This window comes from Podarcis vaucheri, assembly GCF_965113315.1.
Source record: "Podarcis vaucheri genome assembly, chromosome: 8".
NCBI lineage: Eukaryota > Metazoa > Chordata > Lepidosauria > Squamata > Lacertidae > Podarcis > Podarcis vaucheri.
In genome coordinates this window covers 87637559-87653581 of record NC_138766.1, presented here as the reverse complement: position 1 = coordinate 87653581, position 16023 = coordinate 87637559, and the positions used below count along the sequence as shown (strand labels likewise).

Genomic DNA, 16023 nt, shown 5'->3' with positions numbered 1-16023 from the left:
GAGTAAGAAACCCTAAGCAGTTTAGGGGGCAAGAGGGAAAGACAGAAAGAGGGGGAAACTTCCAGTGGCAGGCAATTTTAAAATTTAAACCACACAGAGATAGCAAGAACAGAGGAGCAGCGCCACATAGTGGTAGGAGGGGAAATGAGGTAGAAGAGGAACCCCTGGAGGATCATGACACAAAAAAGCAGGGCTACCAGAAGCTATGCTGTGTTTCCGGAGCTACAAAATTGATTCCATGCCTTCATTTCAGAGGAAGGAAGGAAGTCTTGCTGGACCACCTTTGAGATTTACAGTTGGCGATCGTAAAATCTTCTTCAACATTCTCTTTTGATGAACCACCAAAGTGGAACTCCTCGCTCTATACATTTATGCAAGAGGGAAGAATTTCTTGGGCAGGCACAGACTCTCATACAATAACAGATCCTTAATATCCATGCGCAATCAGTCATGCAAACACACACAAAACACAGCAATTGCACACATAAACAGAGAGCTTCTTCATGTCCCTCAGTTGTTAGTGGATCTGAGTTCAGAAAACATTTGGTGGCTCTATCAGAAAACAGTAGGGTTCCATCCATTCTTAAGCAGTTTCCCAACATTGTGTTGCAGGAAGATGTTATTCCCCTTTTTATCAATAGCTAATTTAAGAGGAGCATCTTGCCTTTTAAGTCTTGATCCCGTGGAAAGACAATCTTCAGGAATTGTGATCCAGTTTATCCAAAGCACAGCTCTCAGAACCAGACACTTCGCCCATCCCTCACATATTGAGGATATCCACTCTCCACAAATTCCAGTCACTGGAATATTTCATTGTAAGGTTCTCCACCCCCACTCTCACTTCTTGCTTCTTTGTTGTGCTTTGGCATCCATCTGTCTTCTGAGTCAATGGAGGAGGACACCTTTGGAGGTGAGGTCAAGCAGTTGCACAGTTGCAGCGCCTGCTGTGGCTGTAGCTTCTTTTTATATTCCTGCCAATTATCTCTTCCCTTCCACCTCTATCAACTTCAACTGACCCAAGTTCTCCTGCTGCAAAAATCAATCTGAATATATACTGTGGTGGAAAACTTTTGCAGGGTTCATTTCAAGAGCAGGAGCACACACACACACACACACACAGAGAGAGAGAGAGAGAGAGAGAGAGAGAGAGAGAGAGAGACTAAACGACTAAACAACAACAGTTCCTCTTTCCCCATTCTCACCACAGCCCTGTTGCACCGCTTCCTATTCTTTTACAGTCAGCACTTCATTGTTAAGGATGAAACAGAAAAGTGTGAAACAGGAAAGCAGACATCACAGAGCCATTCAAGAGAAATGAATGGTGATGTTACGATGACTCATGTGGACAATTTGGTTGTGTATTTTTCATTATTGATTGTTTCTGACTACTTTTGTTATATCTGCAATTACATATTTTTCTTCAGGTGGTAAGCTGCCTTGAGCATGATTTCAACTATGGGAAGCCAGAATTTAAATGGCATTATGTATGTATGTATGTATGTATGTATGTATGTATGTATGTACTGTATGTATGTATGTATGTATGTATGTATGTATGTATTTTTAAGAATTTGGGATGTTAGGCTATGCTCCAGATCCCTCTAATCCCTGGATCTAGCAAGTGTTAGAAGTTAATAAAGGCAGTGGGCAAATTTTGTGGACAATGATGTTACCTAGAAGTAAAGCAGCAAGCTGGAGAGAGAGAGTCAGAGTAATGTTTGAAAGCAATATTTGATTTCAGTTTGAATCCAAGGTTGTGGCTGTGGGAGAAACAAGACCCTTTTGGAGGGCTAATGCTGTGATCCCCTCGAACATATGCACATACTGTATATGTGTATAAGTAAACAATTTATCATAAAGACACCACAGTCTCTGCTCTGCCTCATTCCGAAAGGATACACGGACCCTGAGTAAGTTCCCATAACTGCTGGAATTCCACATCGCTCAGAGATTGTTATGGCACGCAACAGCAGCAGCAACCACAATTGTTGTGCAGTTGGTATTTATGGTTAGTAAACTGCTTTGAATTGATACGTTTTCAAATTAATACTTAATTATAATAATTTAATTGTATGTATAAGACTGCTCAAATTCCCTTCCAATACCTATTAGGTGTTTCACATGCTCCATTATCTTTTTTAATTTTATTTGAGGAATATTATTCATTATTTAAAAACAGTGAGAACAGTGTAAAACAAGCCACAAAACATACAAGCAGGGCACAACAGCAGTTCCCCCCATCAATCAATCATTTTATTTTTATGCTGCCTTTCCAAAGTTAAGACCTTACAACGTTACGTAACTTCAAACATAACAAAGGTAGTAATAAACAATAAAGAAAATATCAAAAAGTACACAGTTAAATTAAACAATTTCCACATAAATCATAAGAGACAAAATACAGATACAAAATATTAACAGCAACAACCCCCAACAAAATTGTGCCAATCTGTGACTCAGAAAGTACTGCCGCCTAATGTGTTGTGATGGTTCACAACTGTGCTGATTTGGATGTTTCTAGAGATGTTGCCCAAATTATTATGAAGGTTCCTGGAGGCTGCAGTCTTCGAGTATGTTTGGAAACACTATTCATAATAGTTTTGTTTATTTATGTATTAAATTTACATATTACCCTTCTTCTGAAGATTACAGGGCAGTTCAGAACATAAAAATGATAACACAAAATATTTAATAAAACAAAAACAAATGAATAACCCCCCTCCATCAAACACATTTAAGGTGAATCAGCTAAAGGCTTGGGTATAGAGGAACATTTCTGCCTGGTGCCTAAACATATGAGATAAAGGTGCCAGGCAAGACTTCCTAGAAAGAGCATTCCACCTGATATGGTGGAACAAACCAATACTTTAGCATGACTTCACCCAATTTGGCACAACTGTAAGAAATGAGGTTTTCTGAGGCTAATGTTGCAGTTTTTGTCTACATAAATGTGCCTAAATAAAGACACATTTGACTCAAATTTTAGTTTTGGTTTTTGGCAGAATTTAGGCCACAACTTTATTGATTACAGAAAAGTAAGTGGTTGCATAGGCTCTGGTTCAACTAGCTCCTTACACCCTTGCAGGTAGCGCTGACCCAGAGCTCTATCATAGGTCAGCCAAGGGTGAACACCTGAGGCAGGTGAAAAGCCTGGGAACAGACTCTGTTCACTCCCCAGATGCTCCCCTGGACTCAGGCATGGGCACAACACCTTTTTGGGGGTTGACTAAACCAAGTTGAGTCCCTGGATTCCTTTAACAGAATACCTTTCACATAGGGATGGCGAGACCATTCTCCCATCCCTATCAAATGAACCAGTGCCTGTCCACAACCTTACAAGTTGTTATGAATTGCTACGTGGCAGGTGAAACCCAAATGGCTACAGCCAATCAGCCAAGTGGGGAAAATTCCTGCCGTGCCCCTGTCCCAACGACAGACGATACACAACAGCATAGCAAGGTCAATCACAAAATGCCCTAAAATTAGGGAGAGGTATGCGGGTGTTCCAATGCATGAGCCGAAAGAGGAAGCTCTGGGACACGTGCATGAGTCTCTCAATCCATTTGGACTGTACCCCATTGGCCAGATTAAACCCAGCAACTAGGGACCTACCAATTGTGTGTTGTAGCTATCCAATAGACCCACCCACAACCAGGAGGTCAGTCTCCAGGTCTCACCACAACATGTGCCCTCTTTTAGGGAGGACACGGTTTGTGTGTACGTAGCCCAATAATTCACAGATTGTACTATCCATTAAATAATCACAATTTGTTTTGGTTTCTTTGACTTCCTGTGCAGAAAAGTAAAGCATTCTGATTCTTTTGAAGCATTATATCTGGGGGCTGACTCGGAGTTCTAGCTCCTCTCTTCCATGTTCCTCCTCCTTGAAAAGCCTCCACAATGCAACCTTCATGCTCTCCCTTGAGAGACTCTGTTTCTTTCTTCCAACCAGGAAATAAATCACTGGGTTAACACTGCTGTTTAGACAGCTGCATAAGTGTCCAACAATTAGTGAAGGTGATGAGATATCAAACCCGAGAAACAGAAGTAAAATCATGAAAGTTAATGTAAAAGTGAAAAAGAGGAAGAAGAGGAGAGCAAGAAGGATGGCTCTTAAGACCCTTCCCTTCTTCCTCTGTTGTGATCTGAAGCAAACTTTTATAAGCAGGATCACTGTGGAGATAATCATGAGTGGAAAGCAAAGGGCAGGAGGAACCAGGAAGAGGAAGAAAAATAGTTTCTCAGAAAGGTACTCCAAAGAAGCATAAATGCATAATCCAATGGATAGGAAAGTAAGGATCCATATGAGAGCAGAAACAATGGTAGACAAGCGCTGTGGCCGGTGACATCGATGCCAAATTGGAAAGAGGACAGAAACACACCTGTCAACGCTGATGGCTGTCAACAGAAGTTGACTAGTGATGCACATATAGAAAAAAAAGAAAGTATTGATACCAAAAAATATTAACCAGGTGATATTTGCCAATGAGGGTGAAAATACAAGCAGAGGTAGCAATATTAGCAAAGCAATCGAGCATATGATGACCCCGAGGTCAGCAACAGCCAGGTGCAATATGAAGGTGGTGAAAAGATTCCTTTTCATGCGAAAGCCAAGAAACCAGATGACAGTTCCATTCCCAATAAGTCCAAAAATGCAAATAACAAAACTAAAGACGGCAATAATAATCAATGCCATTTCTTGAACCCCTAATTCAAAATAGGGATTATTATTTTTGGGGAGCTTGGTGCCATTGTTTGTTCGGTTTCCATTCTCTGCAGTATCCAAAAGGGACAGGGATTCCATGCTGTTGTTTCTCATCATGCTCAATCTATGCTTTTCAGCTATGTCTTGTATGGTTTCTCCTAGGAAAAAAGAAACAAAGATTGAGTCAGTTCTGTCTATAAAACTGAACCTTATTACACTGATGCATGTCTAGATTGCAAAATACCATGGGGCAGCAGAACAATGTGATATGGGGTGCAAAATTAATCCTCTTTACAGGTTTAGTTTTTAATTTTATAAAAATAGAAGAGTCCTTATGGGTGCTAGAAATTGCTTGAAAGTTTACAGGCAATCCCTTTTGAAATCTTGAAGACTAATTCAATACATTTTCTAGTGATTAGAAGACTCGAGGTGGACTCTGTTCAGGCATTCTTAAAATTCTTCTTGCATAGGAAGGGGAAATAGTTAATGGCAAAGCTCATCTCAGTATATATATATATATATATATATTTGCTTTCGTAGATTTTCACGGGTACAGGAATGCAGGTTTTGGTGTCTTCGGGTGTCTTCCCGTGTAAGAGTCGGGGTGTCTGTGCGACGTTTCGACGAGGTCTCACTCGTCATCTTCAGGCTGGTGCTTTCGGCTTCTTGTTACTGGAACAGAGCAGAATCTGGTGTTTGAGTTCCTATAAATACTGTTGAGGGGTGTGGTGTATAGCCTCCAACGTTCTGGGCAGAGAGGAAGTTCCTAGATTAGTGTGCCTTTTCTTCTTTTGTTCCTTAATTACTTGAGGGATATCTTGAGTGATTTCATGAGTGATATTCTGAATACCACTGGGTGGGTCATTAAGTGTAGATTAGTTGCTAAAGCTTTTGTGTCTTGACCTCTTGAGCTTGTGAAGAGTTTTTCTGAGAAGATGGCTGTGCTGCATTTAGTTGTGCTCTGGCTTGGCTTCGTGTATAGGGGCGAGCTGTGGTTTTGTGCCTTGTGCCAGCCAGATCTGTGTAGGGATTGCAGGGGGGTGCAGCATCCGGAGGTGTCACTATAGTTTGGCTACTGGATGGAGTCTGTAATATGTCTGTGGAGAGGGTCTGGGTTTGGGTCTGGTGTGGTTGATTGGTGACGGCGTTCTATATATAAACAGCAGCAACAACAACACACAGAAGGACAAGAAACCACCATCAAGGTTTTTGGTAAAGTTTTATGCAAGGTCTCTGTATCTCTATATTCATTCAATGGGATTTGAACTAGTGATGAATGACCAAGAAAGAGATATTGTGGATGTGGTGGGTAGCTTGATGAAAATGCTGACTCACTGTGCAGCAGCTTTGACAAATGGAGAATTCAATGTTAGGGATTGTTAGCAAAAGGATTCAAAATGAAACTTCTAATAAAATGATGCAGTTATAAAAATCTATGGTGATTCTACACTTGGAATACTCTGGTAAAAATCCTAGTCATTTCAGAAAGGATAGCATAGAATGAATGGCTTCATCAAGTTCTCAGATGTTCATTTATTCTTCTCTTTTAGAAAATCACTGTCCATCTAGATATAACAAGAGGTGACTATGGGAAGGGACTATGGAAGGTATGGATCTTACCTTCCCTCTGCAATTTCAATGTAGGGTCATGCTTTAAAGTTCAATTTCCACACTTTAAAGCTATGACATGGAGCTTTAAAGTGTAAACTTGTTCCTGGAAAAAGGAAGTCTGAATTGGTGCTATTTATCTTCATCTGTTTCCAAGTCCATACATAAAATGTATAGACAGACCAGTCTGGCTGAGACCTGACATTGCCCTCTTTTAATGTATAGTTTATGAATGAAACAAACCAATAAATCTTTCCAACAGAAGACCCCTGGAATTCAACCTGTGTCTTCCTGCCTAAGAAGCATGTATTCCTCTGCCAGTCTATGGGGCCCCTCCTGCTTTTGCAAATGAATTAAATCAACTTAAGACATTCACATGCCTGTAAGGAACTGTTGATCAGCAATCATTGGACATAATGAGTGGACAACAAGAAGAAATACAATACCCTGTGCTGGAATAACTAAGTAGGGCAGAAGATTTCAGAAATGAATGCAACCCCAAGGGAAAAACAGATGTGTACTCAAGTTGAGGGCAACAAGTTTAGGACTATTCCCCCCCCCAACTCATTTTCATTTCCCCTGAATCAGTTTGAAAAGTCATGCGGTAAGAGGAGTTTGTTTCATTGGTTATTAAGAAAGCTAATGATGAGATTCTTAGAATGAGACTCTTTATTAGTTAGCTTAGGATGAGAGTCTTGCCTCCTGAGGCTTAATATCTTGGAAAGGGATTCTTAAGAAAATTGCACAAGTACGCTACTGAACTAGAAAGCTTCTCTGTGATGCAATCAGGAGAAATATCTATTTTGATGACAGTCAGAACTTCTCTTTATTTTTTCATGCTTAAGCAGCATCACAGATACACAAGAAACTCAGAGATATTCGTATAATAGATACCATATTTAAAGCCCCTAATAGCTTAGGCTCCAAAACATTCTTCTCTATAAGGTTCCACCCTCAAGGTATTAAGATCAACAGAGCAGGCCTTTTTAGTAGCTCTGCTGGTGGTGGCCCCAGGAGAGGAAATTATTTATGATAGCCTGGAGAAGGTTAAGAATTCATGTGGCTGAGATTGGACATATGTACCCATGATCATGTCCCACAATAACATACTCTCCAACTGCCCCGAATCTGATGGACCACTACAGAAACAATTAAGCCACCACAGCTTCTTCCTTTTGCCAGGAGAAATCCTGATTTAAGCTACTCTTGAAGTGACAGTGGAGTTGCAGCTAGCTTGTAGTTTTAGCAAAGCTGCAATCTGTCCCATGGACCTTTAAGAGTAGCTTGGCTACCGGTCTTCCACCCCCATCCATAGATACTTTATGCTGTCACTCTCCCTGCTTTTCTCTCCCTTTCTCTTCATATTCACTGGTGGATCTAGTGATGCTTGCAGTGCTGGGCTGGGAATGATTGAGTGGTGATTTCTTGTAAACTCGATCAGTCTTATAATCTTGTAAATTGTGAGAAAATTGTAAATCGAGCAGAATTGGGAAAACTGGGAGAGAAGGAGAGAGAGAGAGAGAGAGAGAGAGAGCGCTACTGTTTGCCCCCTTCCACCTGGTTCTCTGTTTTTTCCACTCACTAATTCCATATCTCATGCCGCTGAATTTTCTTTGGATTGTTTGTATTATATGATTGTGGAATCCTTTATGTACTTTTGCTTTCCCATACCACAAATATACATGCCAACCAAATCTGTTATCATGTCCTTCCAACTCTGTTGCCTCTTCTTTTTCCAATTTGATCCAATCCCGAATCTAAGTAAGGCATGCTGCTTCATAATAAATTTTAAGATCTGGAATTTTTGGTTACCCTTTTATGTGAGCAGCTTGCTGCCTCTCAATTGCATTAGAGCCTTTCACATTGTGGTGGGTCACTTAGGTTGTGCCAGCGAAAAGCTAATCAGCTTAAGAGGCGCCCAGTCATCTTCTGCCCTGCTCAGAGGTGACTCTTTGCTCTGCAATGCAGAGTGGACTGCATAGTTTCACCTGACTGTTTTATTCTCATGCCACATCCCAATCCTTATTAATAAGTGTTGACTGGAATGATGTGTCAATGTGAGTCTTTATCCATGGGGATTTTGGTTCTTCACCATGCAAAGGAAGAGCGAGACTAAGAGATGGTGTGTGTATGTGTGTGTTTGTGTGTGTGTGTGTGTGTGTGTGAGAGAGAGAGAGAGAGAGAGAGAGAGAGACCCATTGCATTCCCCCTTCCACCAGGTTTTCAGTTTTTTCCTCACTCACTCATTCAATATCCCATTCCACTGAATTTTCTTTGGGTTGTTCTGTGGGTTTATGCCTTTTCTGCTACAGGAGTCCAAACATGGGTAGTATCAACTTGATAGTACTGCATAAGAGATTGAAATATGTGGTATAGAAGACTCTGTATGAGAATGGTATACAGGGCACATGTTCTTGACAGTTAAATGCCAGGGCTTTGTTTTTTTTACCACCAGAGCTATCTTGCTTGGACATCTGCAGAAGATAGTTGGGTGTTTCCTGTTGGTGAAGACAGTTACAAAAGCATCAGACCCCAAACTTATATAATGGGGGAAATAACTATATATGTAATAACTATATGCATAAACATTATGGGGATGATTAAAGATCTGGACCTCAGATGACATTCAATTCTCAATCCTTGGGCTCAATCCTTCTGCAGAAGTCCAACAACAAGTTCATTCCTCTCTTTTGAAACATTAGATTTTCTTTCATTAATCGGTCAGATGACAATGTTTTGCTGCACAATTGAACAGCATCTAAAATAACATGAAGATAATGGACTTTGGTGCCTTATGTTCGATATATATTTGTTGTACTATGACTTCAGGATCAGTGGGCAGTGGAGGAGAGGTGGGCAGGATTAAGAAAAATACATTTCTACTCAGCTCTGCTTCCTCACTTCACACACTCTCTGTCCCTCTCTCACAAGGGGAAGGATGAACCGCTCAACTCTGAATTTGCTTGGCTGTCCAATCTATCCAACACTCAGGTGTCAGAATCATTCCCTTCTCTCACCATTCAGACCTTCTGACATCGATCTCCAATTCTATTCATGGGATTTCCCGGATTTTCCCCAGCACAAATACCTCATTTTGACATTAATTTTCTCCACTGTCATATCTTATGGAGTATGGCCCACTGGGAATTTCTAATTAGGAAAATGCTTAGCTTTTGTTCAGAGAGCGCACAACCATCACTGCATAAGCTGGTATAGACTTTTTTTTTTAAAAAAAACCCCAATAATAATAATAATAAATAATGAAACAGTTAAGAAGAAATTAAAAGAACCACAAAGAACTGCAGGCTTTACTCATTTGGGACCTCAAGGTATAGGGTGGTATATAAATTCAATAAATAATAATAATATATAAATTCAATGAATAATAACCTGCCATTGGAAAATGAGGGTTTACCTCTATGTCCCCCCAGAGATATACAATCTGTGAATATTAACATATATATTCATAATAATATGATATTGAGTTCAGAGTAGAACAAGTACCAAGGAATCTAAGAAGAGATAGAAAATGAAGCCTTCTGGGGAAAAACATAACCAGTTTTTTTAAAAAAATAAATAAATTAAAGGCTCTGTGTTGCAAAGCAAACAGATAAACAGAGAAAGGTACATCTGTCATCTCCACTTTCAGTTCATAATCTTTTTTATGGCTTGATTCTTTATTAAAGTCATCAGATCCGGGTTTGGACCAGAACATCTCGCTTCTTTCTGCAATCTTCCTCCTTGAAAACCCTCTGGTATATGACCTTCAAGCTCTCCTTTGATGGACTGTTTTTCTTTCGTCCAACCAGGAAATAAATCAGTGGGTTAACACTGCTGTTTAGGCAGCTGCATAAGAGGCCAAGAAATAGTTCAGCTTTGTGTCCACCATTGCAGAGAATATATAATAAAATGCAAGTTAATGGGAAAGCTAAGAAGAGGAAGAAGAGGAGGGCAAGTAGGATGGCTGTTAAAGCTTTCCCCTTCTTCCTCTGTTGTGATCTAAAGTAAACTTTTATAAACAGGACCAGAGTGGAAACAGTCATGAGTGGGAGGCAAAGTATAGCATTCATTAGAAGTAGGTAGAAAAGGGAACTCATTAGAACTCTAAAAACAAAAAGAATAATGAAGATTACAGTGATCAGGAAAGCAATGATCCATATTGTGGCACAAACAAGGGTGGAAAAGTGTGGTGGTCTGTGGCATCGATACCAAAGGGGAAAGACGACAGAAACACACCTGTCCATGCTAATGGCTGTCAACAGATATTGACCAGTGTTGCACATGAATAAAAAAAGACTGGAACCCCAAAATAGAAACAAATAATAATCTGAGAATGAAAATGAAAATGAAAAGAACCTCAGAAGATGTATAATGGAAAAAGTAAATAAGCATATGAGTGTCCCAAGGTCAGCAGCAGCCAGATGCAGGATGAAGGTGGTAAAATGATTCCTCTTCATGCAAAAGCCAAGAAACCAGATGACAGTTGCATTCCCCGTAAGTCCAAAAATGCTAATAAGTAAAACGGAGATGACGATGATAATTTCTGTTAAAAAAATCGATGAAAATATATCACCAGAACCATGTTGGGAGTTGGGGAGCCCAGTTCCATTGCCGGTTCCATTCAAAGTGGACCAGGTTCCCAGGCTACCATAGCTCATCTTGCTTAATTTCTGCTTTTGAGCTATTTCTTGTATGGCTCTTCCTACCAAGAGTAAATAAACAAATGTGGATTCATTTTTTTGCTATACAGTTCAACCATATTAAAGTGAGACATTCATACAATAATAAAAGAGACATGCTGTAGTGGGAATTCATGACTGATAAACAAACAAACAAACAAACAAACAAACAAACACTTTAGGAATATTGTTCATTGGAATTCTTGTCAAAACTTATCAGTTTCAAAGGTTTAGGGGGAAATGCAGTACGGGAAGGGGTTATAGATTTTTCCTCCCAGTAAAAAAATCTGCAGGCACAGCATCAGTAAGCTAAACTAAATTTCCCCTCTTCTGCTCTCAGAGTCAGTCTTAACATCTGAAACTTACGTATTCTGTCCTAAACACTGAGAGTGGAGTGGTTGGATAGGCTCAGTGCTTCAGATCTGGAGTGGAGAAGAGGAACAGGAGAAGGAGTTGAATGGCTCTGGAGATAAGGAAAACAAAAGCCATTATTATTATTAGTATCCAGCCCATCTGACTGGGTTCCCCAGCCACAGCTGATGGCTTTCAACATAAAAAATCCATAACGAAACAATGCTTTGGGAACGCATATGTAAGTTGTTGTTGTTGTTATTATTATTATTATTATTATTATTATTATTATTATTATTTAAAAAAATGTGATATTTAACAAAACCAGAATAAATAAAACTCAACTGAAATCCACAATCCACTGTCCTGGTCTCCCAATGGCCAAACAGATCCTTAAGGGAAGCCTACAAGCAGCTTCAGAACACAACAGTCATCTCCACTCCTCTGGTTTTCTGCTGGCCCATCAGCTCTTTAATTTCACAACCCACTTCAGGCAACTCTGAAGAGCAACCTGTTGTTGTTGTTTTACAGGGCATTGGGGACACTTCTGTTCAATCCCAGATACATTGACATATCCCCAAACATTCCTCAGATGAAAATAGGGTCATTTTAAACTCCTCTCCTATTGATCCCCCTCAAACCCGATTCTTTGACTCTCACATAGCATTTCCTATCATAAGAAGGGCAATTGCCACCACCAGTAAACTGTTGTATCCCTACTGTAGAGCACTTGTGAGGCAGATTATTGGTTTGTCCAGCCCAGTATTCCCTTCTCCGGGAATTCAACCTGGGCTTTTCTGCCAGCAATGCATGCACACTTCTGCCTTTGGTTCTTCTCCCACTTTTGCAAATGAACCATGTCAACTTGAGACATTCACATACCTGTGAGCAATTGTTGATCAGCAGTCTAAGAAAATGGTAAGTTGGAGGCAGCAAGAAGCAAAAAATCATGTGCTGGAATGAGGAGGTAGTCAGAAGATTGGCAGAACTGACTACAGACCCAAGGAGGAGAAAATAGATGTATCATCAAGCTCTCCGCAAGATGTTTAGGGCTCCACCCATTACTCTTCATCTGTTCTTAAGCAGTTTGCCAACATCCTGTGGCAAGAAGAATTTTGTTCATTGGTTGTCAAGAGAGCTGATTACACAGGAGGTTCTTGCCTCCAAAGTCTTGATGTCATAGAGAAGCATTCTTGAGAAAAGTGAGTAAATAAGTTGCAAGGAACAACTGGGTGATGGGTAAAACTACAGTGTCTGGGTTTCTTTGGGGGAAATGATATGCTTTGAATTCATGGTGTGTATGGAGCCCCACAGGCGTAACTATGGAACCTGGAAATCATTTGGGGGGGGGGCTTTTGAATGACTAAGAGGTGGACAATGGTTAACCAGGTAGGAGAGGAGAACATAATGGAATGGTTGGATGAGATGGCACACACACACACACACACACACACACACACACGTATGTAAATATCTATGTACAGTAAATAACATGGCATGTTCTGGCTAGGTCATTTTCCTTGTTCAAATTGAGGGTTCATCCACCCATCCACCAGTCCCATTCCAAAAAGACACAGTTTCAAGCCTTCTCCAGGGACCTTCCAGGCACTGGTCCAAGTGATCTTGCCTTTGCTGTGCAGCTTTCCCATGAAAAACACACTCGTTCCCTCTGAATTGGAATGAACAGCAATCTGCAGAAAACCCAATGGTCAATTGTTTTGATTCAGCAGTACAGAGAGGGTTTTCCTGGGCGAGAAATGGAAGGCCAAATGAGGTGTGGAGGACCCCTGAGAACCTGTTTTTATATGCCCCGTGAGATGTTAGAGCAGTGGTGGCCAAACTTGGTCCTCCAGCTGTTTTGGGACTAAAATCCCTATCATTCCTGACCACTCGTCCTGTTAGCTAGGGATGATGGGAGTTGTAGTCCCAAAACAGCTGGAGGACCAAGTTTGGCCACCACTGTGTTAGATGGTCAGCCATAGACATTAATGGAGACATTTGAAAATTTATGTAGTTTGAATTGGGCAGATATGGCCATAATTGATTTTTACAACAGATATATCAAATAAATAGTTGGGGGGGGGGAGACACAAATGGAGAGGGGACCCTCCAAGTAATCCAATGCTCTTTGAGCTCAAAGGGATTTTGCAAAGTGACAGAGAAGAAACAGGGAGCTGATTATTTGAAATACCTATTGTTCCTGCCAAAACCCTGGACATTTTCCTTTATGTTCCAAGTATATATTTTGTGTTTCTTTGGATTTCAAGCATGGGCAAATTGCATCTAAGTTTGTTTGGCCACTAGTTCCTCTTTTGTCTTCTTGCTGCAACCTAGTTGCAAAACTAACCACCATTTCCCATTCTGATACAATCAGAACTTAGCTGTTAAGTGTGAAACAGAAATCTGATAACAGATAGGACACCAAGAAGAATCTCAGTTGTGAATCTAAAGACTTCCTTTGATTTCTTGGTTCTGAGTTTCGTACCTATGATTGGCACTTATGGGGCTTGGTACTTATGGTGGAGTAACTCAAAGGATAATGAGGCAATATATTGGGAAAACAACAGCAGCAGTATTAAAAAGCGTATGTAACTTTTGCGTGGACAGGCAGAGTCCCCCCAACCCCAGGTGACCTCTGAGTGGAATAATGACTCAAGACAACGTGCTATGGGATTACAATTGGCCGTGCTATGGGATTACAATTGATATCCAGCCTGGGGAGAATGAAGCCAGCCCAAACTACCAGGGTCCACACTGGGATCGGGGGGGGGGGCTGTGTGTGACCACGCAAAAGGCACCCCCCCAGTTGATGTGGGGAGCGGTCATTGTTCTTATTGGTCCAATTTAAATTCTGTTTTTCATCACTTTTTTTTAAAAAAAATGAAAATCACAGTCTGTGCAGCTATAATAAGAAGTGGTTCCGGAGAGGGACTATAGTTTGGGGATTATAATACATATGTTACATGCAGAGGTGCCCAAATTTAAGCTGTGGTGACTCTAGTTCAAGGGACCAAGGGAAGGGAAATCGTGGAGATCCTCTCCTTGAGATCCTAGAGGATCATTGAGAATGCTCCCTCCCCCCTTTACAGCAGACAGTGCTGACCAAGGGGATCAGAAAGTCCGACTTGGAATTACACATCTTGGTCTGTTCCTAAATCCACATATTAAATACACAGACAAACAATCCAGTCAGCTACTGACATATGGAAAAAATTACATTATTTTAATCTACAGTTTATTATACCCCAATTTGCTCTCATCCGTGCTCTCTAATCACAGAATGCATATAATGAAGAACAACAGGACCATTTCTGTCACAAAGAAATTGGTTTCGCTTCAAGAGTAGTCCTCCTGCACGTTCACCTCTGCCACCCAATTATGGTCCCCCTCTTGCTCTTGCAAATGAACTTCACCAACTTGAAACATTCGCATACCTGTGTCAGTCAGTTTTATTGCACATAGCCAAAGGCTGCCGCAATGTACACAGAATCATTCAACAATTAAAAAGAAATATGCTGGATTAATACAAAAAACTTAAAACATTTATATTATCAAGACATTACCTACTCTAAACAGAGCTATAGGTAAAGGTAAAGGGACCCCTGACCATTAGGTCCGGTCATGGCCAACTCTGGGGTTGTGGCACTCATCTCACTTTACTGTCCGAGGGAGCTGGCATACAGCTTCTGGGTCATGTAGACAGCATAACTAAGCCGCTTCTGGAGAACCAGAGCAGTGCACAGAAACACCGTTTACCTTCCTGCCAGAGCGGTACCTATTTATCTACTTGCACTTTGATGTGCTTTCAAACTGCTAGGTTGGCAGGAGCAGGGACCGAGCAACGGGAGCTTACCCTGTCACGGGGATTCGAACCGCGACCTTCTGATTGGCAAATCCTAGGCTCTGTGGTTTAACCTACAGCGCCACCCGCGTCCCTGAGCAGTCCCTTACAATACCACTAAATTGATAAGAAAAATTAACAAATAGATTTATAATAAAACGATACTAAGTTCAAAGTAGAACAAGTACCAAAAAATATAAGAAGAGAATTTGAAGCTTTTTTGGGGGGGGGACGACACAGTTTTTTTTTTATTAAAGCCTTTGTGTTACAAAGCAAACAGATAAACAGGGGAAAGTACATCTGTCGTCTCCACTTTCAGTTCATAGTCTTTTTTATGGTTTGATTCTTTTTTTTAAAGATATCAGATCCAGGTTTGGACCTGAACGTCTCATTTCTTTCTGCAATCTTCCTCCTCCTTGAAAACTCTCTGGAATATGACCTTCAAAATCCAGAAGTCCTTACCACCATGAGTTCATCATAGAATCACAGAGTTGTAAGGGACTCCAAGTGTCACCCCCCTTTCCCCCTCTCTTTTATTTATTAAATTCATATTACATGTTAGTTACTGTACAATTTCAGCACTGTACATAACATATATTATATTAAACATACGGATTCCCAACATCTAACCCTATACCCTATTCACTATTTACCCAAATACCTATGTGACTTCCCTCACCCATGTGCACGATGACCTTCTCGCTATATTAAAACTCTATCATTGTGTTCGTATTTATTCATCACATTAATCAATCCTCTATTCTAGAATCATTGCATCTTAGCTTAATGAATTCAATCAGTACTTATCCAAAGATTTCCATTGAAGTAATATGGTGCAA

General features: G+C 40.6%; 2 protein-coding genes across 4 annotated transcripts in view; both read right to left on the bottom strand.

Moving 5' to 3' along the window:
• Nucleotides 1-2129: 2129 nt before the first annotated feature.
• The window catches only part of LOC309539515 (mas-related G-protein coupled receptor member H-like), a 30369-nt gene continuing 16475 nt past the window's right edge, over nt 2130-16023 (bottom strand). Inside the window, exons 1-3 of one of the 3 annotated variants that reach the window (XM_082235861.1) lie at nt 12226-12554; nt 11359-11455; nt 2130-4863 (exon numbers count right to left, since the gene is read on the bottom strand). In XM_082235861.1, coding sequence (XP_082091987.1) covers nt 3830-4822 — 993 coding nt within the window. In that variant the 5' untranslated portion in view covers nt 4823-4863; nt 11359-11455; nt 12226-12554 and the 3' untranslated portion in view covers nt 2130-3829. Of the gene's footprint in view, nt 4864-11358; nt 11456-12225; nt 12555-16023 lie in introns of those variants that run through there. The other 2 variants (XM_082235863.1, XM_082235862.1) reach the window with 2 other exon arrangements.
• LOC309539815 (proto-oncogene Mas-like) lies at nt 10003-10971 on the bottom strand (the record flags this gene model as incomplete). Its single annotated transcript, XM_082236146.1, has 1 exon — nt 10003-10971. The coding sequence occupies one exon, from the start codon at nt 10969-10971 to the stop codon at nt 10003-10005; it is 969 nt and encodes a 322-aa protein (XP_082092272.1).